Below are 27,790 nucleotides of genomic sequence, written 5' to 3' on the forward strand. Positions count from 1 at the left end.
AGCCCGAGCATCCTCCCATCTAGCAGACATTACTAGGGCTCTACTATCCCAGTATCAGGTAGTCATTCACCTGAGGTACATGGACTCCTCCTCAGTACAATGGCCTCTCCTCCTCCCGCCCCTCCCCCCCGCTATCCTCCAGTCCTCTCTCTCACTCTCTGCCACTCGTTCACACACAGCGGACTTGCATCTCCGGGCTCCTTGCTTCCCAGTCAAGATGTTGCAGTGGTGAGTGCCGAGTGTAGTGGAGACGCCGCCTGCTCCCCTGTACTTCACTGAGCCCAGGCTTCTACTAACTTACTGCTCCTCCATTGCTGCCGTCTTGTCTGATACTGCGGGCAAAGCTGCCCCGTTATCCCGCTATACTCTCTATAGCAGCAATGCTCTCGTCACACAGGGACACTCGGGGGTAGTAATGTCACACAGGGACACTCGACTCGGGGGTTGTAATGTCACATATGGGACACTCGCAGTCAGTAATGTCACACAGGGACACTCGGGGGTAGTAATGTCACACATTGGGACACTTGGAGTCAGTAATGTCACACTGGGACACTCGGGGGGCAGTAATTTCACATATTGGGACACTCGAGGGGCAGTAATGTCACACATTGGGACACTCGGGGGTAGTAATGTCACACATTGGGACACTTGGGGGTAGTAATGTCACACATTGGGACCCTCGGAGACAGTAATGTCACATATTGGGACACTCGAGGGGCAGTAATGTCACACAGGGACACTCTGGGATAGTAATGTCACACATTGGGACACTCGGAGTCAGTAATGTCACACATTGGGACACTCGGGGGCAGTAATGTCACACATTGGGACACTTAGGGGGGCAGTAATGTCACACATTGGGACACTCGGGCGGCAGTAATGTCACACATTGGGACACGGGGGTAGTAATGTCACACATTGGGACCCTCGGAGACAGTAATGTCACACATTGGGACACTCGGAGGCAGTAATGTCACACATTGGGACCCTTAGAGGCAGTAATATCACCAGAGTCTCTGCAGGACGCATTAATGTCACCAGGGTCTCTGAGAGTGTAGCGATTTATAGTGAGCTAGAGCTCTATACACACTGTCCTGTATATGTGGTGGCCGCTATCCTTGGTGGAGCTCCTTGTGCCAGTCACTGCTGTCTCTGGGCTGGGTGACTGTTAAGCTTAGATTTGCCTGCAGTCCTATTATCACAGTATGTGAACATGGTCACCTGCAATAAATGCAGTCACAGGACACCTACTGTGTGAATCTTGGGGTGTCGGATACAAACTGCACCTCCATTGTAGAGGCTTGTCCGACAACAATCCGACATTACTACAGATGACTAAAGCCTGAAATGATTTTTCTCACTTCTCATGACTGGTTCATACGACTTTCCATAGTAAAAGACTGAAACATTTGTCAGAAAAATTGTGAAAAGTTTCCTGTGAATATTATCGCCTTCCTATTGCTTACACAATTCCAGTAATCCCACTGCTGGCAAATATGAGGCAAATCTACCGTCAAAGTTTAAGGAACCCACTATTGTGCAGACGATTGAGAGTGGATTGCTGTAACTAACAGTTGTTCTACCTGTTCATGATGTGCGTACAGACCATGAACTATTGTTAGAAGATCTTAGGTCGTCATGATACAATCCTTTGACTTGGCCATAAAAGACTAAGACTAATAGGCTATTCTCCGACTGTAAATTGTGTGAGAGATGAGTGAAGGAGTCTTTGTCCACCAGCTCACAGCCATTTCTGTAGATGTCCACCTAAGTGTGCACGCCTGGCATAGGTGCAATAGTGAGAGAGCAATAAGATGCTGACACCGCTCTTGTAGGGGATTATGTTCTATCGGAGGAAAGGATCAGACCCCCTTTCCTGACGGCCTCCTGAGAACAAATGAAAACTCCCCCCAGACACAGAAGATCAGCAGTTTTTGAAATTGGGGGGTTCAGCCAACTTCTATTGAATCGATGTTGGCGTGAGGTATTGTGTAAGATGTCATATATTCCTGTAAATTCAGATATTTTGCAATTAAAGTGTTTTATCTATTAATACTTTTATCCACAACAGTTGGGCCCACAGTGATCATGAGACATGTGGCTAATACTCCACTCTTGTCCATAGGGGCAATCAGTCAGTTTTATAGTATGGAGTAATGGCACTCAAGACCCCAGTTCTCATGATTTTGGGGGTCCCCTAGTGACTGTGTTACTAGAGAGTACAAGCGTTATTATTGGCAAACCCCATGTTACGCCCCTCTAATGAGCAGTGTCCATATAGCTAGTAATAGTATCATATTGGCTGGAATGGGGGCACATTGATCAGTCAGTAGAGAGTTTCATTGAAGTTGATGGCTTTATAGAATAAAATGACTGCTTCTTTGTTTTTCTTTTGAGATCCAGAATTGTGTTGACAGGTTCGGATATTGTATTTTATTGTTTCCTGAGATTGTGCAAAGGGACTATTGTTTGCCCAGTGATAGAACGAGAGTTGTTGGATTCTAGTTTGGCAACCTATGGGTGAGTGTCAGGTTTCTGATAAACTGTAAATCCTGTCACCTGGATACTGTGTGTCCTTTCATGGTGATTCTAGTTTCTGGTTGAGTCATTCTATGGCTACATATCCACAGGCTATGGCAATAGATTCTTATCAAAAGGTTAGATATTTGACAGTATTTTACTAAAGCAACGTATTAACATTTTGGCTCTGCATGGGATTATTTCAGAGTAACCTATCCCCAATGATTTGGTATGTTCCATTTAACAGTATTATCAACTAAAATAATCTGTTCTTGACATCTGAATGGACGAATTGAATTCTGGACAATGGGATTTGCAATCTCTGCAATAATTCTGCCCCCTGTAAAGATTCCTTATAAATTTAAAGGAATCTTTATTGCATAGTGTTCAGTGTGTACACATGAAGCCGTTATCTTTATGAGGGATCATACACTATAAAATCAACATTGATAAAACGAATAGTCTTGCATGCAACTTTCTGGTGCCTTACATCTCTTCACACCTTAAGATGTTTCATATAGTTAATCTATAACTATGTTGAAGGTTTAGCTGGTCCTCAGAGCAGTTTAGCAGAAATCCTGCAGATATACAGGAATCGGACAGTGCAAACCACACAGCTTTCCCAGATTCCTTAAAGGCTATCGAGTTGAGTCATAACTTAAACAGGAGTTCATAGAGGTAGATTTTAATCCAGCAATCTGCACTAACTGGTATTTGACCCAGCTTTTCTGGGACCCTGAAATGTAGATTTGTCAAGTTAAAGAACGACTACAGAGAAAGGATGGGGAATCTTTTCTGTATTATTTAGTACTTGACAGTCCATACTACAAGCATTACTTTTATTATCCAGCTTTTCTGAGACCCTTAAAGGCAAGTTTGATATGCATGACACAATTAGGGCCCGTGCACACGGAGTAAACGCGCGCTCATTTTGGCAAAATACACGTGTAAAGAATACGCGTGTAAAAATAAGACTCCCATTGACTTCAATTACATATTTTACACGTGTAAATAAAAACAACGTGTCAATAAACGCCTCGCTTTAGGTAAATTTTGCTTGAGCAGTTCCTGGGACCCTAAAAGGCACATTATTGAACAAATACAGAAGTAGTAGGGGGAACTATTTTGGTATATTTAGTACTTGTCAGTCCCTATTTCAGCCTTATCTGGTATGTTACCCAGCTTTCCTGGGATCCTGAAAGGTTTTTGGGGATTTTTTCAGGATTTGAGATTTATTTAGATATGTTTAGTATTCAGCAGTCCCTGTTACTGCATTATCTGGTATGTTACCCAGATATCCTGGATATGGCAAGCTCTGTCATGATTTTGGTGCAATGTAAGAAATGTATTTTATGTTATATTACTACTCCGTCTTCAGTAGCACCTGTTACAGTAATACTTGGTATGCTAACCAGTTTTCCCAGAATGGAGAGTGTAACAAGCTTTGGCATTCCTGACAAGCAGGAGGATGTGGTCCCCATTACTGCATTATCTAGGATGTAATCCCTGAATGGGAAGCAATGGTAGTATCATAGTGCAAGGAAACTGATTTATTTTGGTATGTATTCTTTTTGTCTGTCTTATTACAGCTTCACATGCCATGTTACCCAACTTTCCCAGACGTCTCTAAGACAAACCTAACAAGCTGTGGTGCAATATTGGGGATTGATTTTATATTACTTTCTTATTCAGCTGTTCCTATTATAGTATTACCTGGTATGTTACCCACCTTTCCTGGGACCCTGAAAAGCAAGTCTGGCATGGTATGCCATACTATTTTGTGTATATAAAATAAGGGCAATAGTGAGGTCTGTTATTCAGAATACCTATGCATTGGTTGTAACCTAACTTTGCAATGCTTCTTAAAGGTAAATAATATGCTTATTATTTCAGGGATATAGGAAGGAGCGGAACTATGAAAGCATAAGGGAGCCTTCACACGGAGTAAACGCGTGTGTATTTTTGCAAAATACACGTGTAAAAATAAGACTCCCATTGACTTCAATGACATTTTACAGGCGTATTTTTACACGTGTAAAAAATATAATTGAAGTCAATGGGAGTCTTATTTTTACATGTGTATTTTGCAAAAATACACGCGCGTTTACTCCGTGTGGAGACTCCCTTACTATGCGTATTTGCTGATCATCAGTTGCGAAAGTTGTGTGACTTTCCTTGTGGAGCTGGCCTGGGTGTATTGTTTCCACTGTGAGTAAGTGAGAGGTGGCTGTCACTGTGTGTACAATACTGGTATCATTGTTACTATTGTTGGCACTGTTTCTGTATTTGTTTTATACTGACAGTTATTTGGGGGATTTCAGTTTACCAGATCAACAAGCACAATTAGATTTGGTGCCTTATGTGCTATTTCGCTGCATTTTTTAGAGCTAAAGTCAGGTGTGGATTGAGCCAAAGGTAGAGGTATAAGTACTGTACTTCCTATACATTACTCATTCCTTTTGTAGCCATTCTTGGCTTTGGCCCAAAAAAACGCAGCAAAACCTGCAACAAAAAAAGCTAATTTCTGCAATGTGGGGCCTCATCCAGATTAAACAAACTTTAATTACTTGAATTGTTCACTGTAGTGGACTGTGTTCCCCATAAGTCGTGTTTTGGACTAGGGAATGCTGGCCACACCATGCTGTATCTTAAAGGGGCTTTATCATTAGATTTCCGGTTTTTAGATAAACATGCCTGAATAGGTGCTGCTAATTGTTTTTGAACCCTCCCCTCGTTTTTCTGAATTACAGCTAAAACGTATATGCAAATCAGTCCTACCGTGCACCCCCCCACCTGCGTCATAGCTTGTTCATGCCCTCCTCTCTTCTTTAATTTCCCCACCAGCCCGGCAGTTTCGATCGAAATCTTACGCATGTGCACCCGCGCCTTTTTTGTGTAGAGAACTGCTCAGTTCTCCTATGAACTACGCATGCAGTACAGTCGCAATGTTCTCTACAGTAAAATGGCACTGGAGCATGCACAGTAGTGTTCCGGCGCACGCTCCAGTGTGAAGCAAGAGCTGTAGCTGGTATTTTCTTCACCCAAACCAGAGATCTAGTGTGGCCTCCTTCTATCTAAAGCTAGAGCTTAAAAAAAAAAAGGGCCTTTCATGTCTTCGGAGATGAGCGATATTATATACCGCTAGAAAGCTGAATTTGATTTGCTGGTATGTGTCTGGGTGCTGATTAGTTTTGGCACCAATATCGCTTCACTGTCAGAAGGGCGGACCTTAAAACATAATGTTGTTGCTGGGCTATGAGAAACACCCCCCCTTCCCCCGACAGTACTCTTGGCTATTGAATTCAGCGCACGGTCATATTTCTAGTGGTATATAACACTGCCAGTGTGAAAGGTCCTCTTTAACGGTAGTCTACCAACTCCCCCAAACACATTCAATTCTAAACACTGTGTTAGAGAGCACATCACAGTGAAAAGCGATTGATGTACCTTTGTTATGTATGTCATGTTTGTAGATTTGGAAAAAAAAAAACACACCCAGTCTGCAAACTTAGGGTGCATTCACACTACGGATACAGTGACTGATTCTGAACGTTAAAACACGTTCAGAATCAGCACGTATAAAGCAGATCCCATTCATTTCAATGGGAGGCGGCATACGAGCGCTCCCCATTGAAATGAATGGGCTGCTTTTAACTCTACGAGCGCTCCCATTGAAGTGAATGGGAAGCGCTTGTGTGTACGGCTCGGACTGAGTCGAGCGCCGGGCCCCTTCACACGGCGAGCCGTACACACGAACGCTTCCCATTCACTTCAATGGGAGCGCTCGTAGAGTAAAAAGCAGCCCATTCATTTCAATGGGGAGCGCTCGTATGCCGCCTCCCATTGAGATGAATGGGATGTGCTTTATATGCGCTGATTCTGAACATGTTTTAACGTTCAGAATCAGTCACTGTGTCCGTAGTGTGAATGCACCCTTAGGGTCCATTCACACTGAGTTTTTTGGCAAGGATTTTGGCGCTGAATCCGTGTCAGAATCCATGTGGAAAAAGCGCCTCCCCATAGAGCTCTATGGGTTCTGCTAGCTTTTTGTTTTCCGCTAGCAGATTCAGGCGGATTCTGCCTGCAAAAACCAACGCAGTCAATGGGAGGTGGAAAATCCACATGGAATTGGCAAAAACTGTGGAAAAAACCGCTAGCGTTTTTTTCAAGGTCCATACACTATGTTAGAGGATTTTCCTTGCCAAAAAACTCCATGTGAATGGACCCTTAGAAAAAGATTTTTCCTATATGGTAAATGCTGTAGTGCGGAAAAAAATAGAGCTGAACCACAGGTTTTTTGTTTTTTTTTTGCTGTTTCGCACATCATAAAAATTTGGACAATGAGTGATCAAACAAGAGACATCCCCCAAATTGCTATACATAAAAAGTATTTATATACCTGCAAAAAAAACACCCTATGAATCCCTGTACACAGAATATAAATAAGTTATGGGTGTCAAAATATGGCAACACCAAGAATTTTTTTTTATTTGCAAAGTTTTGGATTTTTGTAAGAGGTTAAAATGTAAAAAAAAAAAAACAACCTGATAAAAAATTGGTATGGCCCTGTCAACTCTGGAAATTGGGTAGCGATAAGAGCAACGGTAACTCATTCTGTGTTTTGACAATTAGGAATGCTGGAAGACTTAACTGGACACATATGCAACATCCTGGAGATGGTGTGGGTGAAGGGGGCCCAAAATGGTGGCCTCTTACTTCTTCTTGGGTCATGGTGGCTTTTGGGCTAAATCCTCTTACAGGTCCTGAGGGTGGTGATAGAAGGTCCCCCAAGGTACTCCCTGCTATGTGGTGACGACTTGGGGTGCCTTTGATGTTGGGTGCGAATGAAGCACAGGAGACACAGAGGCAGTTAAACGGGGGTTTATTTAGCAGTTTTCTTCAGTCATACAGTAACATGGAGGCACAATTCAATTACAGCAGCAGGTTCCGCGCATATGGACAGACAGGACAAACATGGACAGGTGTGGCAACTGCACTTCACCTCTTCCTCAATTCCTCTGACTCTTACCACCCTTGTGATCTGGAGCAGGTAATGGGGGCTAGTACTCTTTCCAACCACTCTTGGGGAAATACAAGCCACGTTTCAGCTGTGTACGCGTTTCCTCACTTGTACAGGAGGGGAGATGTTCAGCATACAGTAGTTACAAGAAGACGTAATCTGCAAGCTTTATCCGGTGACCTAGGACTGCTTATTGTAGCCCATTCTACCACTAGGTAGCCTGATCAGCTGAAGGTGCTTTTCTACCACCTTGTGCACTTGTCTAAGACTAGCTATAGACTAACTGAGCCTGTTGCAAACTCATTGGGTAAGTCTAGGGCAACCTAGCAACCACAAAGTTTCTCCCACCTTTAAGAACCTCAGAGTTGGAACCAGTCCTGTTTACATAGCAGCATTTAGATTGGCTGGTTAACTCCTGAGTGACCAGTATAAAGTTGGAAAGTGCAAAATGGTATAAAATAGTGTGAAACCTAATCAACATATTACACATAATTGAAAGAGGTTTTTTGGGGGTTTTTTTTTCTTAGTCTGGTATATCAATGACAGCTGCCCCTCTGCAGGGACTGAAAGGCTGCTCTGTATAAGTACATCATTTAACTGATCTGAGGTGGTGGAGGAGGCTGGGGAAGTATACTGGACTTATGACTGTGTGTCCTGTATTTCTTCTGTGCTCCTAGTAGTGAAACAGCACCATTGTTTTTGTGGATTTTTCAGCAGATTTGCTGTGGAATTCACTTTATATATTGCAAAGAGTGAAAATCTGCTGCATAGATTGAGAAGGTGCTCAATTAAGATTCAAACCACAGGCCAATTTCTGCTATGGGGTTTTTATGCTGGGTATGGTTGAGATGTACCAGCAGCTTTGTTAGTACTATAATATTCATTATATTTTTTGGCTTGCTAAACCAGACAGACTGAGGAGAATTTATTAAGAATGGCATTTCCTATGCCGGGCTTAATCCATTCCATGACTGGGCAAGATGTGCCAGACTTGAGAGGCTACATGCTCTGGATAATTCTAGCATATTTTGGAAGGTCTTGTGTACCTGTGCTGGGGCAGATCATTGAGTAAAACATTGGCCACTACTTGTTGAAATAGGCCACTACGCCACTGCCCCCCAGTTTATGCCTTGTCTGTACACTGTATACAGCTCCCAGTCCAACCTGACCTTGACTGATCTGATGCTGATGACTTATATCCCTCTGGAGGGGAAATTGCTGCTTATATTCAAGATTTGGCTGTGTGAACAATTGGTTCAGGTTTCTACTTTTTTATATTACCTATTTTCTATTACCATTGGGTACAGAAATCAGAATGCTTTCCTTCATAGTTCCCCCCCTTTAAATTCACTTAAAGATGGGTAAAAGCAAAAATCCCTTGGAAACTTGATCACTTAGTAGACAATGTATTAACTATCACACATTATGTTGTCACAGAAATTAAATATTCAGCAAAATCTGCGTAAAAGTTTTTCCTTTTTTTTTTTCAAGAAGCTTGTGTTTTTGAAAAATTCAGCATGTCAATATTAGCTAATGAAAGCTCAAATGCTTTCCCTATGATTTTAATGAAGTGCGAAAAAACACAATGAAAAACGCTGTGAGATAAAAGAATGCTTTTTCGTTACATTTTGTAGCTGCGGCTCACCACAAGGGACCGTAGCCTAATGGTTGGAGCTCCCTTTTTTTCAACATCAGCAAATCTCCAAATTTCCTGCCAGAAGGGTTAGGCAAGCTGAACGTCAACATCCTTAATCCTGTTGTTCTTAGTCCCTTAACGACCAAGAGCGTGATAGCACATCCAAGGTCACATGGGGATGTATGGAGAGGACACAGGAGCTGAGCTCTCTCCATATACGGCAGGTTTTGTCTGTATAATACAGCCAAGACCTGCCGCTAACAGTTGCGATTGGTGCCGACACCGTTGCAATTGTTAACATTTTAAAGGGATCCAATCATTGGATTCCCATTTTTTCTCCCTAACACATAGGAATAACCGTAAGAAAGGCTATTCTTCTCCTACCTTTAGATGTCTTCTCCGCACCGCCATTTGGTAGAAATCCCGGTTTTCTTCGGTATGCAAATTAGTTCTCTCGCAGCACTGGGGGCGGTCCCCAGCATTCAAACAGCAAACATGCCTAGGAGCATGAAGCCAGTGCTGGAAGAAGATGCAGGGAGAGGCCGTTCCAGACGAAGATAGGGGCATCACCGGAGATTTCTCTCACAGCATTGGGGACACCCTCAGTGCTATTTGAGCTCTGGGGACCGCCCCCAGTGCTGGGAGAGAACTCATTTACATACCAAAAAAAAACGGGATTTCTACCGAACGGTGGCGTGGAGAAGACATCTAAAGGTAGGAGAAGAATAGCCTTTCTTAAGGCTATACCTATGTGTTAGGTAGAAAAAAAGGGAATCCAATGTTTTGATCCCTTTAAATGTGACCGCAGCATCTAAATTGTGCAGGCACCATGGCCATCTTTGACCGATCACCGCCCTCGAGATTGTCATTGGAGGGTGGCGATCAGTTGCCATGACAGCCGGGAGCCTATTAGAGGCTGTCAATCTCGGCTTTACATCAGTTCTGTTACAGGCTGCCATATGCCATGTGTAATAGAAGTCAAGAGATTTTACTATTCACTGTAGTACATTAGTATTGCAGTAAATAGTGTGAACAATCAGACCCACTAGGGTACAAGGTTCCTAATCGTAAAAGTAAAGGCAGTAAAAAAAAAAGTTTTACAAGTATTAAAAAAACACAAAAGTTCAAATCACCCCCTTTCCCTAGATCACATACAAAAATAAATAAGCAAAAGTAAGCCTAAACACTTTAGGTGTCCCCGTGTTCAAAAATGCCAGAACTATTAAAATATTTATCCCATATAGTGAATGGTGGAGTGGGGGAAAAATAACAAAACAGCCAAATGGTGTTTTTTTTCAACACTTTAAAAAAATTAAAGAAAAAAAGTGATCAGACCTTCCCCCAAATGGTATCAACAAAAACGTTATCTCGTCCTGTATAAAAAGATGCCATACCTAGAACCATACTTTTAAATATGAAAAAGTTGCAGGTGTCAGAATATGGGGACAAAAAGTGTTTTTCTCTCGTTTGCAAAGTTATTCGTTTTTTAAAGATACAACATTACAAATACTGTATAAATTTGGTATTGCCATGATCATACTGATACACAGAATACAGGTAACTTGTCATTTGTACCCCATAGTGAACGTCGTAAAAATTAAACCCATAAGAAATTGGTGCAAATGTGTTATTTTTTCAATTCCACCTCCTTCTGATTTTTTTATTCCAGCTTCCCAGTACATTGTACAGGATATTAAATTGTGCCATTGCAAAGTACAATTTGTTTCACAAAAAAAGTAAGACTTTATGTGACTCTGTGAACTGAAAAATGAAAAAGTTATAGATTTTGGAATGTGGGAAGGGAAAAACGGAAATGCGAAAATGAAAACTTGCCAGGTCATTAGGGGTTAAAGGGAGATGAGCTGCTGCCAGAGGGGTCTAGCACTGGTTTATTCTCTTCTCTGCTTGGAAGATACATGCACGGTTGACTGTGCCAGACGTGTATGTATAGGTGGGTAGTGAGAAATAGGTGTTGGTCAAAGTGTATTATCAGCTCATGGCTTTCAAACTGTTGAGAAACCTATTGGTATTGAAGGGACACAAGTAGCAGATTACATGACTAAAGCCTAAATTCAGGGACAAAGAACTATACAGATTTATATAGCAGACACAGCATACTATGTAAAATGACTGCAATAATGTCCTGCTTAATATCCTCCTTTCTGCATATGTCACGCTAGGTTTACACTAGCGTCTGGGTCCGCATGGCTTTATACATGGACCCCATAGACTATAATGGGGTCTGTCGGGTTTCTACCAGTTTCACTATAATGAAACTGGTAGAGAAAAAAGTCCTATGTACAAGACTTATCTCTCTACCGATTTTAAGTGGAATCTGTGGTGTAGTCTCCTACAGAGACTACAATGCAGAAATGAACCTTTGTCTAGTGACATCCCTTTCTGTTTCAGTAACCACAGAGTTCAGTCTTTTAGCACCTCCCTGTTGTCATCAGAGACATAACTTGAAGCTCCTGGGCCATAGTACAGAATCGGTAATGGGGCCCCTACATACTATGCCATATTTCATGCAGCACAGGAACATTAGTAGTCAAGTGCAGTCAGACAGTAACACAAGTCGGCCTGGAATGAACACAGCAGGAAGGTTCTACTCCTCAAGTCACTATCTCTGATGGACCATGGTTTAAAGGGGTTTTCTGGGCAAAAAAAAGTTGTTGTTTTTTATAAAAAACAATTTCTATTTGTGCTATTAATGGGTTAATAAATGTACATATATACTTTTTAGTGTGTTTAGAGTGATTTCTGGGGGCCCTTATTGTCTCCTACTATTGTTTACATCCTTCTGCTTCCTGCTATGTAACTTCCTAACCCTTCTCACCTCTCTACCCCCTCCCATACACCCCTCCCTGTCTCTCTAGCTATCCTTCCTAACCTTGCTATCCTATATGTCCTTCCCTACCTACTCAGCCCAACCCCCGAACCATATTGCATACTTACCCTCCATGCTTCTTCTTGTGAGACGGCCCCTCCTCCTCCTGTACTGTGTGCGCAATCCTTCTCCAGCGATGAGTCACCTCTACTGCGCATGCGTGGTTGTGCAGTAGAGGTGATTTACCATCAGCAGTGCGTGCACAATACGAGGAGAAGAGTGCGCACCTGCCAGTAAAAAGGGAGGAGCAGTCTCGCCGGAAGAAGCTGTGGATGGTAAGTATGAGTGGAGTGGATGGGGAGGGGGTAGTAGTGATGATCTGTTTTCAGAAATGGGGAAACGAATCGTCACCTAATAATCAGAAAATGTCCCTGACTGCCCTAGGGATATGGGTAAATATACATGTTTTCTTTTTATTAATAATGTTTTGTAGAAAGTAGGAGGGGGAGGGTGTTTAGACTAGTGTAGAGATTTCAAAATATCCCAGACAATCCCTTTAAGCAATGGAAAAACGATTGCCTTTTTGTGCTGTTTTAATTTATATTGCTGCATATGGGTAGTTATACCGTTATAAAGCAATCAGTATTTCCATATTAAAATTAGAAACCTTCTGCATATCTTTATTGCTTGGTTTAAACTTTGCTTTTTCACTCGCTCTTAAACTTGAGTAAGAAAGATGAGGACGTTTCTTCATATAATCAGTTAGGCATGAAACCTTCTACATATCTTTGGGTTTTTTTTCTAAACTTTGCTTTTAAAACCATTCTTAAAATTGAGTAAGAAAGCTAAGGAAGCTTTTTAAGATAATGATTGAAGCATGAGGAGGTGAAGTGATAATTACTGGTTTATTGTCACTTAGGTAAGCTGGAATGTCACTATTATTGTGTACTAGAGCAGCAACTTGGCACTTTTTCCTTTGGGAACTCGTCAGGTGGGTTTTCCACCCTAAACAGACCCTACCATGAAATTAAAGGGGCTCTATCATTGGGAAAAGTCATTTTTAACTACTCACATCCTTGCATAGCCTTTAGAAAGGCTATTTCACACCTACCTTTAGTATGTAAATTGCCTCAGCAGATTTTGAACAAGTCCGTTTTTATTCATATGCTAATGAGCTTCGACCATGCACTGTAAGTGTCTATGTGTACATATAGCAGAGGCTGCTGTGCGGATGACTCGTCTCTGCTGTGCATACACTTTCGGTGCACGGTCGAAGCTCATTAGCATATGAATGTGTGGAATAGCGTTTCTAAAGGCTATGCAAGGATGTGCTTATCTAAAAATGACTTTTCCCAATGATAGAGCCCCTTTAAATTAGCTTTTATCAAACTTTATTCACTTGCAGAATCCAAAGCCGGTCTAATTTGTTGCAATGTAGTAGGTAAGATCTGTGTGTATTATTATTCTTCAATAGTTAATTTTTGTTATGTTACTCAATTTACAGAAAAGCTAAGTATTTTTGATCTGATAGTACAGTTGAAAAAAGACACGTCTCCGTTCAACCAGGGGATGGCAAAGGGCATGACATTCTATACATTTCCAAAAGCCTCAATACTATTTTTCTCTAAAAAAGCACCAATCATCCTTTTTTTGAAGCTGTGACCAGCTCCTGCGGTAGGCTATTCCACAGATTCACAGTCCTCACAGTGAAGAAGCCTTATTGGGGTACTGTTAGTATGGTGGATGCCAGGTGTTTAAAGGGATTCTACCATTAAACTACTTTTTTTTTCTAATTACCACGTCGGAATAGCCTTAAGAAAGGCTATTCGTCTCCTACCTTTAGACGTGGTCTTCGCCGCGCCGTTCCGTAGAAATACCGGTTTTACCGGTTTGGGGTGGCCTCTCTATGCTCCTGTTTTGAACTACAAGAGCAAGAGAAGCCAGAAGAGGCGGAGTTGCTGCAGAAGAAGGAGGCGGCGCAGGAAAGAGCTCTGGGCAGCAATGGGGACGCGCTCATCGGTGTTTTATCGCTGGGGCCCGCCCTCATTGCTGCGGAGAGCTCATTTGCATACCAGTTAAAACGAGTATTTCTATGGAACGGCGCGGCGGAGACCACGTCTAAAGGTAGGAGACGAATAGCCTTTCTTAAGGCTATTCCGACGTGTTCATTAGAAAAAAAAAAGGTAGTTTAATGGTAGAATCCCTTTAAAGATGGCGGCTGCTCGGGAGCCGGGCGGCCACAATAGCCACCAGGTGTCTGATGTTTCATATAGCAGACACCTGGCGCTAATGCCCATGATCAATGCATCGGTGTTCACTGTTTTGCCTCTGATAAAAATTTGAATACAAAGTGGTCAAAGCAATAGCAATTTCCAAAATGACATAACTAAGAAATACACCGGGTCCCTGTAAGTAGGAAGTATAAAAAAGTTACAGATGTCAGTGTATGGTGACTTTTACTGAAATTTTTTTTGGCATACTTTTGGATTTTTGTTAAGGGGTTAAAAAGTAAATAAAACTAAATAAATTTGGTATCTCCAAATAATACCAAATGCCGTAAATATGAAGCCCATAAGAAAATTACACAAATGCACAAACCCATTCAGAATTTTTTTTCCCAGCTTCCCACTCCATTGTACAGAATTATTAATGGTGGCATCATGAAGAAAAATTTGTCCTGCAAACATTAAGACCTCATATGACTCAGAGCAGAAAAATAAAAGGTTTATGGGGTTTGGAAGGGAAGAGGGGGTTGTCAAAAACAGAAATCGAAAAATGCCTGCGGTAGGAAGGGGTTAAACTCACCTTAGAGAATACCTAGAGCCCTTAGAAAATAGGCACCATGTGTGCCTTGCACCAGTTCTTTGGCACTGTACCAGTCACTAGAGTATCCCTAAAAATTAAGAAAAGCGATAAAGCAATGACTGGACTGAGTTCTTTAAGTACTCTGGGTGTGATCCATGTGGACTTGGAGCCTTGGTCACGTTTAGTTTGTTTAGCTTGGTGTGGTCATTTCTATGTTTGTCCTGTTTAGTATATTGGTTGATGTATTACTAGAATTGGTGGCTACTACTTCAGCTACTGCCTGTTCTTCTGTATATACAGAACTAAAGAACTCATTTAGTAGTTCAGTTTTTTCTTGATTCTCAGTGACTAACTCTCTGTTACTATTATGTAGAGACCTACTTGTTCTGACCTTGATTTTTTTTTATTTTTTGCATTTATATATTTAAAGGGATTCTATCTTGCAAACACTTTTTTTTTTCTCATTAACACGTCGGGATAGCCTTAAGAAAGGCTATTCTTCTCCTACCTTTCGTTGTCTTCTCCGTGCCGCCGTTCGACCGAAATCCCGTTTTTTATCAGTATGCAAATGAGTTCTCTCGCAGCACTGGGGGCAGGCCCCAGTGCTCAAACAACACTGGGGGCGTCCCCAATGCTGCGAGAGAACTCTCTCCTGTGCCGCCTTGATCTTCGTCAGCAACGGCCTCTTCATCCTCTTCTTCTGGCTCATTTTTGATTAATAGTTTCAATGGAAATTGAGAGGATAGTGGCTTAGATTGGTAATTTGTGTATATGGAAGATTACACCCACAGGTCACTTATTGGGGGGAATCATGGCTATCTCAGGATTCCATTTTTTATTTTATTTTTTCTTTCTTAAATGCCTGATATAAACACGAACTCCCTGAATGTCAGGAGAGTAGGGGATTGGTTGAAAACAGATTGCAATAAATAAATAATTGAATAAAGCATTATCTTCAAGCAGTAATATGCTTCCAAAAGACACACCTTACTAAAGATAGATTATGCATCTTGGAATGGGGATGGGTGGCATCATTTGTTTACTCAGTCCATTTGTAATATTATCACTGGATCAAATCTAAAGAATTGCAAATTGCAAAATCTGGCTGACAGCAGAGAATAGTAAGTATTAATAAGCCATTTAAATCTCACACAGTGTTGAGAGAGAGAGAGATACTGGACACACAGACCTGTTCAACACGTTATTCTGAATTTGGACCCAAGTTTTCACCACAGAAACTAGTATAAGAAATAAATGCTCTACAAACTGAGATCAAACCAGAACCCACAACAAATTCATAAAGCAGATCTAAAACAAAGGGATGAATCATAAGCGTGAATGTTTCCAAGCCAAAAGGTCAATCCAAGGGCTATTGTCAGAGCCAAAATCAGAAGTCAAGTGAATTTTTAGTAAGAGGCCAATGGTCTGTAATAGAATTCCAGCACAAACCATCAGTTCAGGCCTCATTAAGTACAACCTAATAGCAGGCACTTGGATGGGCAGGAACAGAGTTTAAATATTCCTCCTCAGCTGCTGGTTGGATTGGCATAGCAGAGCTCTGAAAGCTGCAGAAGCTTCATACTCTATGTTCTTATGTTCCCGTGGTAGCTGTTTAGCATACTGAGATTCATTATACCCCTCCTCTTGCTCAAGGGGGGTAATTGACCATGAGGGTAGATTTATAAGTTTATTGCTGTTAACTGAAGGTAAATATTTTTATCCTCACCACCCTATTCTGCTCAGGTCCTTATCTTGTTGAATGAATATGTCGGGGGTTGTCTCCCAGTACTGCAAGGCAACTTGAATACTACTATAGGTAACTATCTTGATAGATTTAGGCTTACTAGTAAATAGACACAGGAAATCAGGTTTTATCCTCCTTATTATTGGAGCTTGGTTACCTAGATTTATGGAGTTACTATACTTTAACCCATAGGAGAGAATTTCTTCATGCTTCTCTAAAACTCCTCCGTCCTCTAAAAAATAGATTTGGCTTTAGTCATTACTTAAAATCTCCTATGAGATGTGTCATCTCTGATCATTTGTCACTGAGAGTGGTACTTTCTTGGCATGTTTCCTATGTTAAAAGTCAAGCAGCTTAACAAATTATCCTAAAGTAATATATCAGCCAGAATTGGGCTTGACTGAGACAAATGTCAATTCAACCAAACCCAAAATGTAGGATATTATATAGGCCTTCTTGCACAGACAGTTCATTAGAGTCTGATGCTAGGTTCACACTAGCGTTCGGGTCTCCGTTCTCAGCTTTCCGTCGTCTGCCGGCAGAAGACGGAAAGCTGTCAGAGCGGGTCCGGCTGTGAGCGGCGGTGAGCGTTATATGCTCTCCGCCGCAAAACCGTTTTTTTTAAAACTGGACACAGAGTATTGCATGTCCGACTCTGTGTCCAATTTTAAAAAACCAGTTTTGCGGCGGAGAGCATAAAACGCTCACCGCCGCTCACGGCTGGACATCTTTCAAACTCATTCAAATGAATGGGTATGAAAGAGTCCTGCAGGTTTCCGTCTCCTGCCTCTGTTTTGTGCAGGAAACGGAAACCTGCAGAACGGAGACCAGGGCGCAGATGTGAACGAGCCCTGAGCCAGGAAAAGAAAAACTGAAAGAAGCAGAAAATAATTTAATTATTAAAGAGTTATTAAGAGATATTTAATCTCTTTCCTGAGGCCATTTGATTTTAGAGCACCATTCATTCCATGGTGCTGTACTGACCAAAACACAAAATACACAAAACAAGTACAATACTAAGAGTGACCAACTGGTACAGTGGAATAGAGGGCCCTGCCTGTAAAGGCTTACAATCTGAGTCTACATTATATTCGAAGAGGGCGTCAGCGGAATGAGGGTTATTTATAGAGTCCCTCCCAGGAAAATGGAAATATTTATCTGGATGTGATGTTAGCCAATATAGTTAAAAACTAGTCTCCCAGGACTATGTTAAGGGCAATTAATGATAAAAATGGCACCATATTAAATGAAAAGGATAAGATTTTAACCCCTTCCTAACATCCATTGTATTAGTATGTCAGATGTTGGGTATTAAAACAAGTCGGGTGCACAGCGCTTCAGTCAAAGCTGACCAAGGCTCCATTTTGCTGGGGATCTTCAGCCCTGTAGGGAGATTCAGGGTTTGCGTGCTGTTGTCATGTCATGTTATGTTTTGGGGATGTTTCTCTACTAAGGGCACAGGACTACTTCACTGCATCAATAGGAGAATGGATGGATCCATGTACTGTAAAATCCTGAGTGACAACCTCCTTCCCTCCGCCTGGACGTTAAAAATGGGTCCTGGCTGGGTCTTCCAGCAGGAAAATGACCAAAAACATATAGCCAAGGCAACAGAGGAGTGGCCCAAAAAGAAGCACATTAAGATCATGGAGTGGTCTAGCAGACTCCTGATCTTAATCCCATAGAAAACTTATGGAGGAAGCTGAAGCTCCGAGTTGCCAAGCAACAGCCTGATTTAGAGATGATCTGCAAAGAGGAGTGGACCAAAAATCCTCCTGTGCGCAAACCTCATCATCAACTACAAAAAATGTCTGACTGCTGTGCGCGCCCACAAGGGTTTTGTCACCAAGTATTAAGTCTTGTCTGTCTCCAATATTTATACAATGTGATTTTCTAGATATTATTTTTGATATTCTATCTCTCACTGTTAAAATGAACCTACCCTTTAAATTACAGACTGCTCATGTGTTTGTCAGTGGGCAAACTTACAAAATCAGCAAGGGGTCAAATACTTATTTCCTTCACTGTATGGTATCATTATGACAAACAATTTGTCCCACAATCATTAAGATCTCATATGTCTCTGTGAATGGAAAAATAACAACGGTATGGGGTTTGAAAGGCAGGGAGTCAAAAAGTAAAGTAGAATAATTCCTCCAGCAGAAGGGTTTAGAGGGAACCCAGAACTTGTTTTGTGATCCCTATACATCCAAAATTGATATTTGATTACCCAAAGCCTTCTTTTGAAAGAGAAGAGACAGGCTATCTTATCCTCCCCTAATGACAGGGAATGACTGAATACTGCTTTTTACCTATAAATATATTTTAACCAAAAAAAAACCTTATATTTTTGGATACCTACTTTTTGTTTTCGATTTCTTTCTAGATATGCTCGGCTTCTGCTTTCAATGAATGAAGCTGTGATTACTTATACTGAAGCAGCACAAGGACCCATCATTTTGCGCTCTTATTAGCCAATATCTTTTAAACACTGATATAAAAAATATTAAACTGGCCGTATAGATTAGACTATAGATTTGTATTTGTCTGAAATGAACATTCATCAATCCTTCAGACTACTGTTAATCTTTTGTTTACCCCAAAAACATTTGTTTTAACGCATTAAACTTCATAAAAATTTTGACTTTAATAGATTTTTTTTTTTAAACTTTAGGAATAGACTCCTACATATATACATATGTGGTATGAAACAAGAATTTGAAAAAAAATGAATGTTCGTTATGCAAATGTTCACTCCAACTTGTAAGGTTTCTGGCCAACCCATATTTTCAAAAATATATGGCCACAATACACAAATTACCCACAGATCTGTCAGTCTATCTCATACATGAACTATTACAGCAGACGGTTAGGCAAACATATTCAAAATTAACCGATTTTGGTGGTGATAAACTTTAGTAGAAGATCAGCTGTATGGGGCGATATCTCTGGGTTTTATGCGAGGCCGATTATCCACTGACCATCCAGAATCTGCCACTTCAGTATTCTAAGAGCTAATGTGTATGATCAGCTTTAACAAATATCTTAGACTTTGGCTACTAGGTTAGAAGTCATTCAGACCATTGTGATTGATGACAATCCATGGGAAGTTGATCTCCTTCTATGTGTCATTGTATAGGTCTGAAGGAGATAAGACTATTCTTATCCCTGACACAACCCAGGCATTTGATTACATGGCAGTTTCTATGGGAAGCTATGAAAAGGTTTGGTTTTGGTCACCACTTTATTGCTGGGTGAGGTTTCTGTACTCTGATCCTCTTGTAAATGTATTGATTATGGATTCTGAAATGTTGCATCAGTTCATCATTTGAGGTATGTGACAGGGATTGCCACTTTCACACCTTTTTCTTTTCTATCATGGTTGAGCCCTTTGCAGGAGAATAGTAGGACTTATGTTAGGATCACACCTGCGTTCAGGTATATGTTCGGGGGGAGGGGTGGTTCTGCTTCGGAACCCACCAAACGAAAACTTAATTCAAGTAAACTTAATTTAATCAAGTGATTAATAATAATAAATTTTATTTATATAGCGCCAACATATTCCGCAGCGCTGTACAATTTGTAGGGTTCAAATACAGACAGAAAGATACATTACAAAGAGAGTCATTTCACACAATGGGACTGAGGGCCCTGCTCGCAAGAGCTTATAATCTATGAGGTAGAGGGGGTGACACAAGAGGTAGCAGGGGCGATATTGCTTATACAGGGGTCAAACAATTTTGTAATAGAGGTGACTGTCATTACACAAACATAAAACTTTATGAGCCGTCGACAGTCGTGTCCTTTAATATGTGGATGGAGCTTGGACATATAAAGTTAGCATGAAATGACATCATATCATGTGGGGAAATGTGGGAGCGGGGACAGAGGAGGGTTAAGGGTTTACGTTAGAAATTGTGATAGGCTTGTCTGAAAAGATGCGTCTTTAGTTTGCGTTTGAAGCTGTAGAAATTGCGAGTTAATCTGATTGTCCGGGGTAGAGCATTCCAGAGAAGTGGTGCAGCTCGGGAGAAGTATTGTATACGAGCGTGGGAGGTTCTGATAATAGAGGATGTAAGTGTTAGGTCATTGAGTGAACGGAGAGCACGGGTTGGGCGGTAGACAGAGATGAGGGAGGAAATGTATGGAGGTGCGGCATTATGGAGAGCCTTGTGGATGAGGGTGATAACTTTATATTTTATTCTATAATGAATAGGCAGCCAATGTAGCGACTGGCACAGACCAGAGGCATCGCTGCAGCGTCTAGCCTGATAGATGAGCCAGGCCGCTGCATTCAGAATAGATTGTAGAGGGGAGAGTTTAGTGAGGGGAAGACCGATTACCTGCGGACCCCATAAACTCTAATGGGGTCTGCTGGGTTTTGGCCAAAAAGGGTGGAAAATGCAGAGAGAAAAACGCTGCTTGCAGAATAGCTTGCTGTTTTTCGCCAGTTCCTGCTTTTTCTGTTATTTGCCCTTGCATCTCTTCTATAACAATGCTTGCTGCTAAGTATAGGATTCTTAGAACAGCTAAAGTTAAGGTATGTCTTATACATATAGTCATCACTTTCCAATAAACGAGAAATACTTCTCTAATGTATAACAGCTTTGCATTGATATAAGCTGCGACGTATTCAGGTATTTGTGTGTGATCTATTACAAATAACACAGTAGGCACATTTAATATAGAAAATGAGCACTTGTGACAGAAGAATAGAGACTATGCAGTAATAACATTCCTCAGTAAAGAGAAATTTGATCTCTGGAACTTGACTCATAAAGAATCATTGTTGGCTCACACAGGTGCACTCGCTCACATACATTCACATATATGATTGTCAACCATTTCTATTAACAATAGACTCATCAAATGGCTTCTTTATTGTAATAAACTGGCACCGCAGGAGTGTATAGCAGAGCTGACTGTAAGGACCAGTTACATTGGTTTAATACGATGCTTGCAAATATGTAACACTGTAAGAGGACTTGCTGTCTGTTATAGGGTATGGTCACCTTTTTTATTGTCTTTGGTTTTTGGCACATTTTCTGCAGAAATAAACAGCATGTTAATTCTTTCCATGGTTTCAGAGTCTCAAACAGTGATGAAACATCACCAGGTGGCTTCACATACAATAGCCATAGTGAATGGTATGTCTCAATCTTGGGCCAGTTCTAAACTACTTAGGCTGAGCCTAAGATTTTTTTCTGCAGGGTTAATGGAAAAAATGGCCATTGCTTTCACTTTACCCCTAATTGCCGCGCCGCACCATGACCTGCAACTTGAAACCGCTCTGGTTTAATCTAATAATGTTTGGTATATAATGGGTATGGAAAGTATTCAGACCCCTTTTACATTTTTCACTCTTTGTACAGCCATTTGCTAAAATTTAAAAAAGATCATTTTATTTCTCATTAATGTACACTCAGCACCCATCTTGACAGAAGAAAACCAGAAATGTAGATATTTTTGCAAATTTATTAAAAGTGAAAAACTGAAATATCATATGGTCATAGATATTCAGGCCCTTTGACCAGTATTGAGTATTTGCAGCCTTTTGAGCTAGTACAGCCATGAGTCTTCTTGGGAATGATGAAACAAGTTTTTCTTATGTGGATTTGGGGATCCTCTGCCATTCTTCCTTGCAGATCCTCTCCAGTTCCGTCAGGTTGGATGGTGAACGTTGGTGGACAGCCACTTTCAGGTCTCTCCAGAGATGCTCAATTGGGTTGAGGTCAGGACTCTGGCTGGGCCAGTCAAGAATGGTCACAGAGTTGTTCCGAAGCCACTCCTTTGTTATCTTAGCTGTGTGCTTAGGGTCATTGTCTTGTTGGAAGGTGAATCTTCAGCTCAGTCTGAGGTCCAGAGCAGTCTGGAAGAGGTTTACTTTCCGTGCCCACTGTACATGAGCTGTACCTGCTGTCACTACGGAGTATGAATGGTAGCATTAATGGAAAGGCAACTAACTCTATATCTTGTCAATAATGTATTTAAACTAAGATTTGGTTAGAATTTGAGGACCGTACTTAAATTTCCCAAAGTTTGTTGTTTATTCAAGTAACAAATCCTTATTCACTGTGGCATTGAATTTGTTTGCCACTTTGTTCTGAGAAACCACCATACTGGTTAAACTAGATAAGCCTTTATATCACAGTCTCTGAACTAAATCATGTCTGGTAAAAGATAAGCTCAAGCATCACTTTCCAATTGTAAAGTTGTAATGTATTTATATCTTGAAATATTGAACTGTGATAATTTATATCTATTTCCCCATGCCTGTGAAACCACTCTCATACCAAACCCAACAGGACATTGCCTACTGTCTTTTCTCTAATAGCATGTATGGGACATCAATATTCTTCATACATTTTCTTCTAAGTATAACATGTTAAGATATGCTGTCCACTAGCAGAATCTAGGGTTAGCAATAGCATATGTGCAACCAAAGATAAAATAACGTGTGTAGGATGGCGCTCAGCTGACGGCTCACAGGAGGGTGCATGATCACCATGGGGAATGACCACAACCCCAAAATAGCTTCAGTAAAGGAAAGAATTTAGGAGAGCACTACAGATATTCTCTGTGTGTGGATAGAAGTTTTGTTCCTTTAGATCACATCAAATATAACACTTTCGTATGTCCAACAGTATTACAGCAACATTTCAGGAAACCTGTTCATCAGGCATAGTAGGTTCAGGTCCTATTCACATCTGCATTTGGGGAGTCCACTTGGGGACCCCCCTGAATGGAAACCTATATGCATTAAAAAGCGGTTACCTGGAAAATCCACGGAGTCCATAGACTATAATGGGGTCCATGTGGTTTCTGCACGAAACATGCAAAAGCTTGTATAGGGTTAATCTGAGCAAATATTATATTTGCATTTTAAAATTATATGAGAGTGAGCAAATTCACTGGAAAACCCATTTAAAGTTTATTCAAAGGAGCAGTTATGTGTTCCTGTTTTGTCCTTGAACACAGACTATTATTACAGATATATAGGGAAGCTGTATGTTATGTTCATTGCCCAACTATATTTTCATTTACACTCCAGTCACAATGATAAAGTTAACCCATGGTAGATTTGTTGTAAAACTTGTGGCTGCCCCATTTATCTGAATGGGGCCTGCAGAAGACAACACCATTTACATGAATGGATCACCATACACAATTAACCATCCATTAAAAATGCTTAAAGGGATTCTATCATTAAAATGCAATTTTTTTGTGACTAACACATAGAAATAGCCTTAAGAAAGGCTATTCTTCTCCTACCTTTAGATGTCTTCTCCGTGCCGCCATTCGATAGAAATCCTGTTTTCTTTGGTATGCAAATTAGTTCTCTCGCAGCACTGGGGGCGGTCCCCAGCTCTCAAACAGCACTGGGGGTGTCCCCAATGCTGTGAGAGAACTCTTCAGAGCAGCCTCCATCTTCTTCTGGAAAGGAATGTCCACGCGTCTTTTTCTGGCCTTGGCTTGAAACTACTACGCATGCACAAGTTGGCTCTGCCGTCGGGCCTCGAGCAGAGCCGACTGCGCATGCCCGCCTGGTGTAAGTGGCCATTTTCTTGCGGCCACTTACCCTGCTTACTGTGTAAGTGGCCACAAGAAAATGGCCGCTTATACCAGGCAGGCACGCGCAGTCGGCTCTACCCAAGGCCCGACAGCAGAGCCGATTTGCGCATACGTAGAACTTTCAAGCCAAGGCCAGAAGAAGACGCGTGAAGAAGCCGTACCAGAAGATGGAGGTGTTGCTGGAGAGTTCTCTCGCGGCATTGGGGACGTCCCCAGTGCTGCGAGAGAACTCATTTGCATACCGAAGAAAACCGCGGAGAAGCCTATTTAACGGTGGTGCGGAGAAGACATCTAAAGGTAGGCGAAGAATAGCCTTTCTTAAGGCTATTCCTACATGTTAGTGAGAAAAAATTGCATATTAATGATAGGATCCCTTTAACGTATATTATACCAGCTGACATTGGCAACCTTGACTGACTGCAGCTACTGTTCATTTTCGAGACCCTCTTTTTCGTGTGATCTTTTTTATTTTTTATTAATTTATCTTCCATATCTGCAGCTGATCACAATCATCTCTAATAGTCATTAATTTGACATCTATTCTATGTACTGTGTATAGTGTTCATACAGCATTAATTCTTAAGACTTTTATCCTGTAAACATCTGTAGGGATCTCCGGGGCAGAATATTAATTGGTAATAATTGTAAGCAATGCATACAAATTGTCAATGTAAGTTGAAGGCATTGGTTGTCAGACCTTGCTATGACTGTCTCATAGGCTGTAGGGCACCTTCTTATAAGGTCTACCTTATATTTGCTGTATCTTCTTTTAAATAAATGTTCCCCCTCCACCGTCATATTTTCACACATCTCTGCATAGGTATTCCTGTTTTATACAAATACATGTATCCTTTTGCCAGGTTGTGTACAAAGCCCAGTTTGATTTCCATGTCTTATTCCCCTCCCGTTACCCTGCATTTTACTGCTCATGAAATAGAAAGACGTCTTTCATAGCAAAGCCCCATTTAATTGCCTCGAAACTGAAGAGGCTTCTCTGTAATGTAAACGTGCCAGGCAGGGTGTGTGAGAGGCGTTCTGAAGGTGATCCGAGTCATGTTAACCTCTGAAGCCTCTATCCACATAACATCAGGAGAGCCTGCTGATAATTCTGCTATTCACTCAATGTGCTAACTTACAAATTTTCACTCTCCCCCCCCCCCCCCCCCTTCCAACTGCTTCTAAATCTTTTCAAGGAGGAAAGAAAAAAAGTACAAAGTAAACCGTAGAGCCAGTGGTATACATCCTGAGCTCTCAAAATGCTGCAAGTATCGTGCATTTTTCTGTGTTTGATGCTTTAGCGAGATTTTACTGCATACTCTTACGCAAGCAAGTCTTGTTTTCCATATTGCACTGCTACAGCTCTACTACTAAACCCCACAATGCACATATCTCTATATATATCACGTTATATTCAATGCAGCCTCTTACACCACCAGATATTTTATCCGTGGTGTGGCTGGGCAACCGAGGTCCGCAATTTATAGGACATGTCCGTAATGGCCGTGAATTGCGGCACTGCACGGACTCGCCCATAGAACTCTATGGGCGAGTGTGGCAGTTTACGGGCATCTGTGGTGTCTATGTTGCTGATCAGCAACTTGCGGACCGTAAAATCATTACGGCCATGTAAGACCAGCCTTAGTGTGTTGCACTTCATACAATGCCCTTGGAGACGATAATTTACATTATCAATAATTAGATATTTGCCATGCAGAAAATATTGATGCAACATCAAATAACATGTCATATCTTGCTACATAAGAAATACTGATAATTAGAGCTTTCCCATAATAATATAAGGCCTGTGTGTTCTGGCAGACAGTCTATAGTGCTAGGGAAGGTTTATTCTAGAACTTATATGGGATAGTGTATTGAGTTTTTCAGCTTCGCATTTTTCTTCACATACTGTCTAGTAAATAATCTAATAATGGTATCTGATCTATTTCAGGAAAAAGAGAGTCTACAAAAGCGTGTGCATCTCATTCTGCCTAGTAATCATGTTGACCATCTTCCAGAGGGGAACATCCCCTGGACTTCTTTTCACTCAAAGTAGTATGGATTCAGAGGAGCTTTTGAGTACTATGAAAAGGAACACCTATCCTGTCCCATCTGGCTTTTGGGCAGCCAAAACACAGGAACAGATGACTGCAGCTTCTATTACTGATACATATCCTACTGAATGGGATGTAAATTCCATCAACTGCACTGCTAATTCGAACCTTACCAACCTGGACTGGTTCAAGACGCTGGAGCCTAACTTCAAGCAGTTTCTTCTGTACCGCCACTGTCGTTACTTCCCCATGATTATTAATAACCCACAGAAGTGCAGCGGAGACATTCACCTTTTAATTGTAGTTAAATCAATAATTACTCAGCATGATCGAAGGGATGTCATTCGTAAAACCTGGGGAAAGGAGAAAGAAGTTAACGGCAAGAAAATAAGAACTGTATTTCTTCTGGGGACTGCCATGAAAGAAGAGGAGCGAGCCAATTACCAAAAACTGTTGGATTTTGAGAATCAGATATATGGAGATATCCTACAGTGGGATTTTCTAGATTCCTTTTTTAACTTGACTTTAAAGGAAGTCCACTTTCTAAAGTGGATGAATATCTACTGTCATCATGTATCTTATATTTTCAAAGGCGACGATGATGTGTTTGTCAGCCCGACTAATATTTTGGAGTTTTTAGATGGAAATAACATGCCAGACCTCTTTGTAGGAGATGTGCTCTATAAAGCTCGACCCATCCGGAAGAAAGAGAATAAATACTACATCCCAAACTCTCTGTATGATAAAAGCCTCTATCCTCCATATGCTGGTGGTGGTGGATTCATCATGGCAGGTTCTTTGGTGAAGAATTTGTTCAAAGCTTCGGAAACCTTAGATCTGTATCCAATTGATGATGTTTTTCTGGGGATGTGCCTAGAAGTTATTAAGGTCAACCCTATTTTGCACGAAGGATTTAAAACATTTGGCATTGTACGAAATAAAAACAGCAAGATGAACAAAGAGCCATGTTTTTATCGCAGTATGCTTGTCGTGCATAAACTGCTTCCCGCAGAACTACTACAAATGTGGGAACTTGTGCATAGTAACTTAACCTGTTCACGGAAGGTCAACATCCTTTAGTGATTTCAAGACGTCAGGAGAGAAATCCTGAAAAAATAACTTATTTTTATAATAACTGTTTTCCTGGCAGGTTTCGGGATAAAACATGTCATAAAAAAATTATTTTCTTAGTTAATGTATATATGGGTGATACAGTTTTTGGACCGTTTTGTTAAGAGACTTGACCTTATCCTAGGTACGATAACTTATATGTTTTGAATGAAGGTCTGTTTTTAACCATGGATATTTCTGATGTGGTGAAAGCTTGCAATGTTTTATATGGGACAAACCAAAACTTAGCCTGAAGGAAATACTATGAAGTACAGTATATACTCAACGCTGGGTTTAACTAACATACATGGAGAAAAGCCATGCAGAGTCCATGAACACAATGATCTATAATAAACGGTGCTGTCTTGTGGTCCATGGCCTGGGTATAGCCCCCACGGAAACCTGCAGATATATTATATTGTGGACTCTGGAAAGCTGATTTCCAAACTCTTGAAACCATAATTGTTTTATATTATTTATATCCAAGTTTTTTTGATGATTG

The 27,790-nt window shown here is 41.0% G+C and overlaps 1 protein-coding gene across 1 annotated transcript; it reads left to right on the forward strand.

Moving 5' to 3' along the window:
* Window positions 1-167: 167 nt before the first annotated feature.
* B3GNT7 (UDP-GlcNAc:betaGal beta-1,3-N-acetylglucosaminyltransferase 7) lies at window positions 168-27,790 on the forward strand. Its single transcript, XM_075268492.1, has 2 exons — window positions 168-228; window positions 26,076-27,790. The coding sequence occupies exons 1-2, from the start codon at window positions 218-220 to the stop codon at window positions 27,256-27,258; spliced, it is 1,194 nt and encodes a 397-aa protein (XP_075124593.1). The 5' UTR covers window positions 168-217; the 3' UTR covers window positions 27,259-27,790.

Source organism: Leptodactylus fuscus, chromosome 3 (assembly GCF_031893055.1).
Source record: "Leptodactylus fuscus isolate aLepFus1 chromosome 3, aLepFus1.hap2, whole genome shotgun sequence".
Lineage (NCBI taxonomy): Eukaryota > Metazoa > Chordata > Amphibia > Anura > Leptodactylidae > Leptodactylus > Leptodactylus fuscus.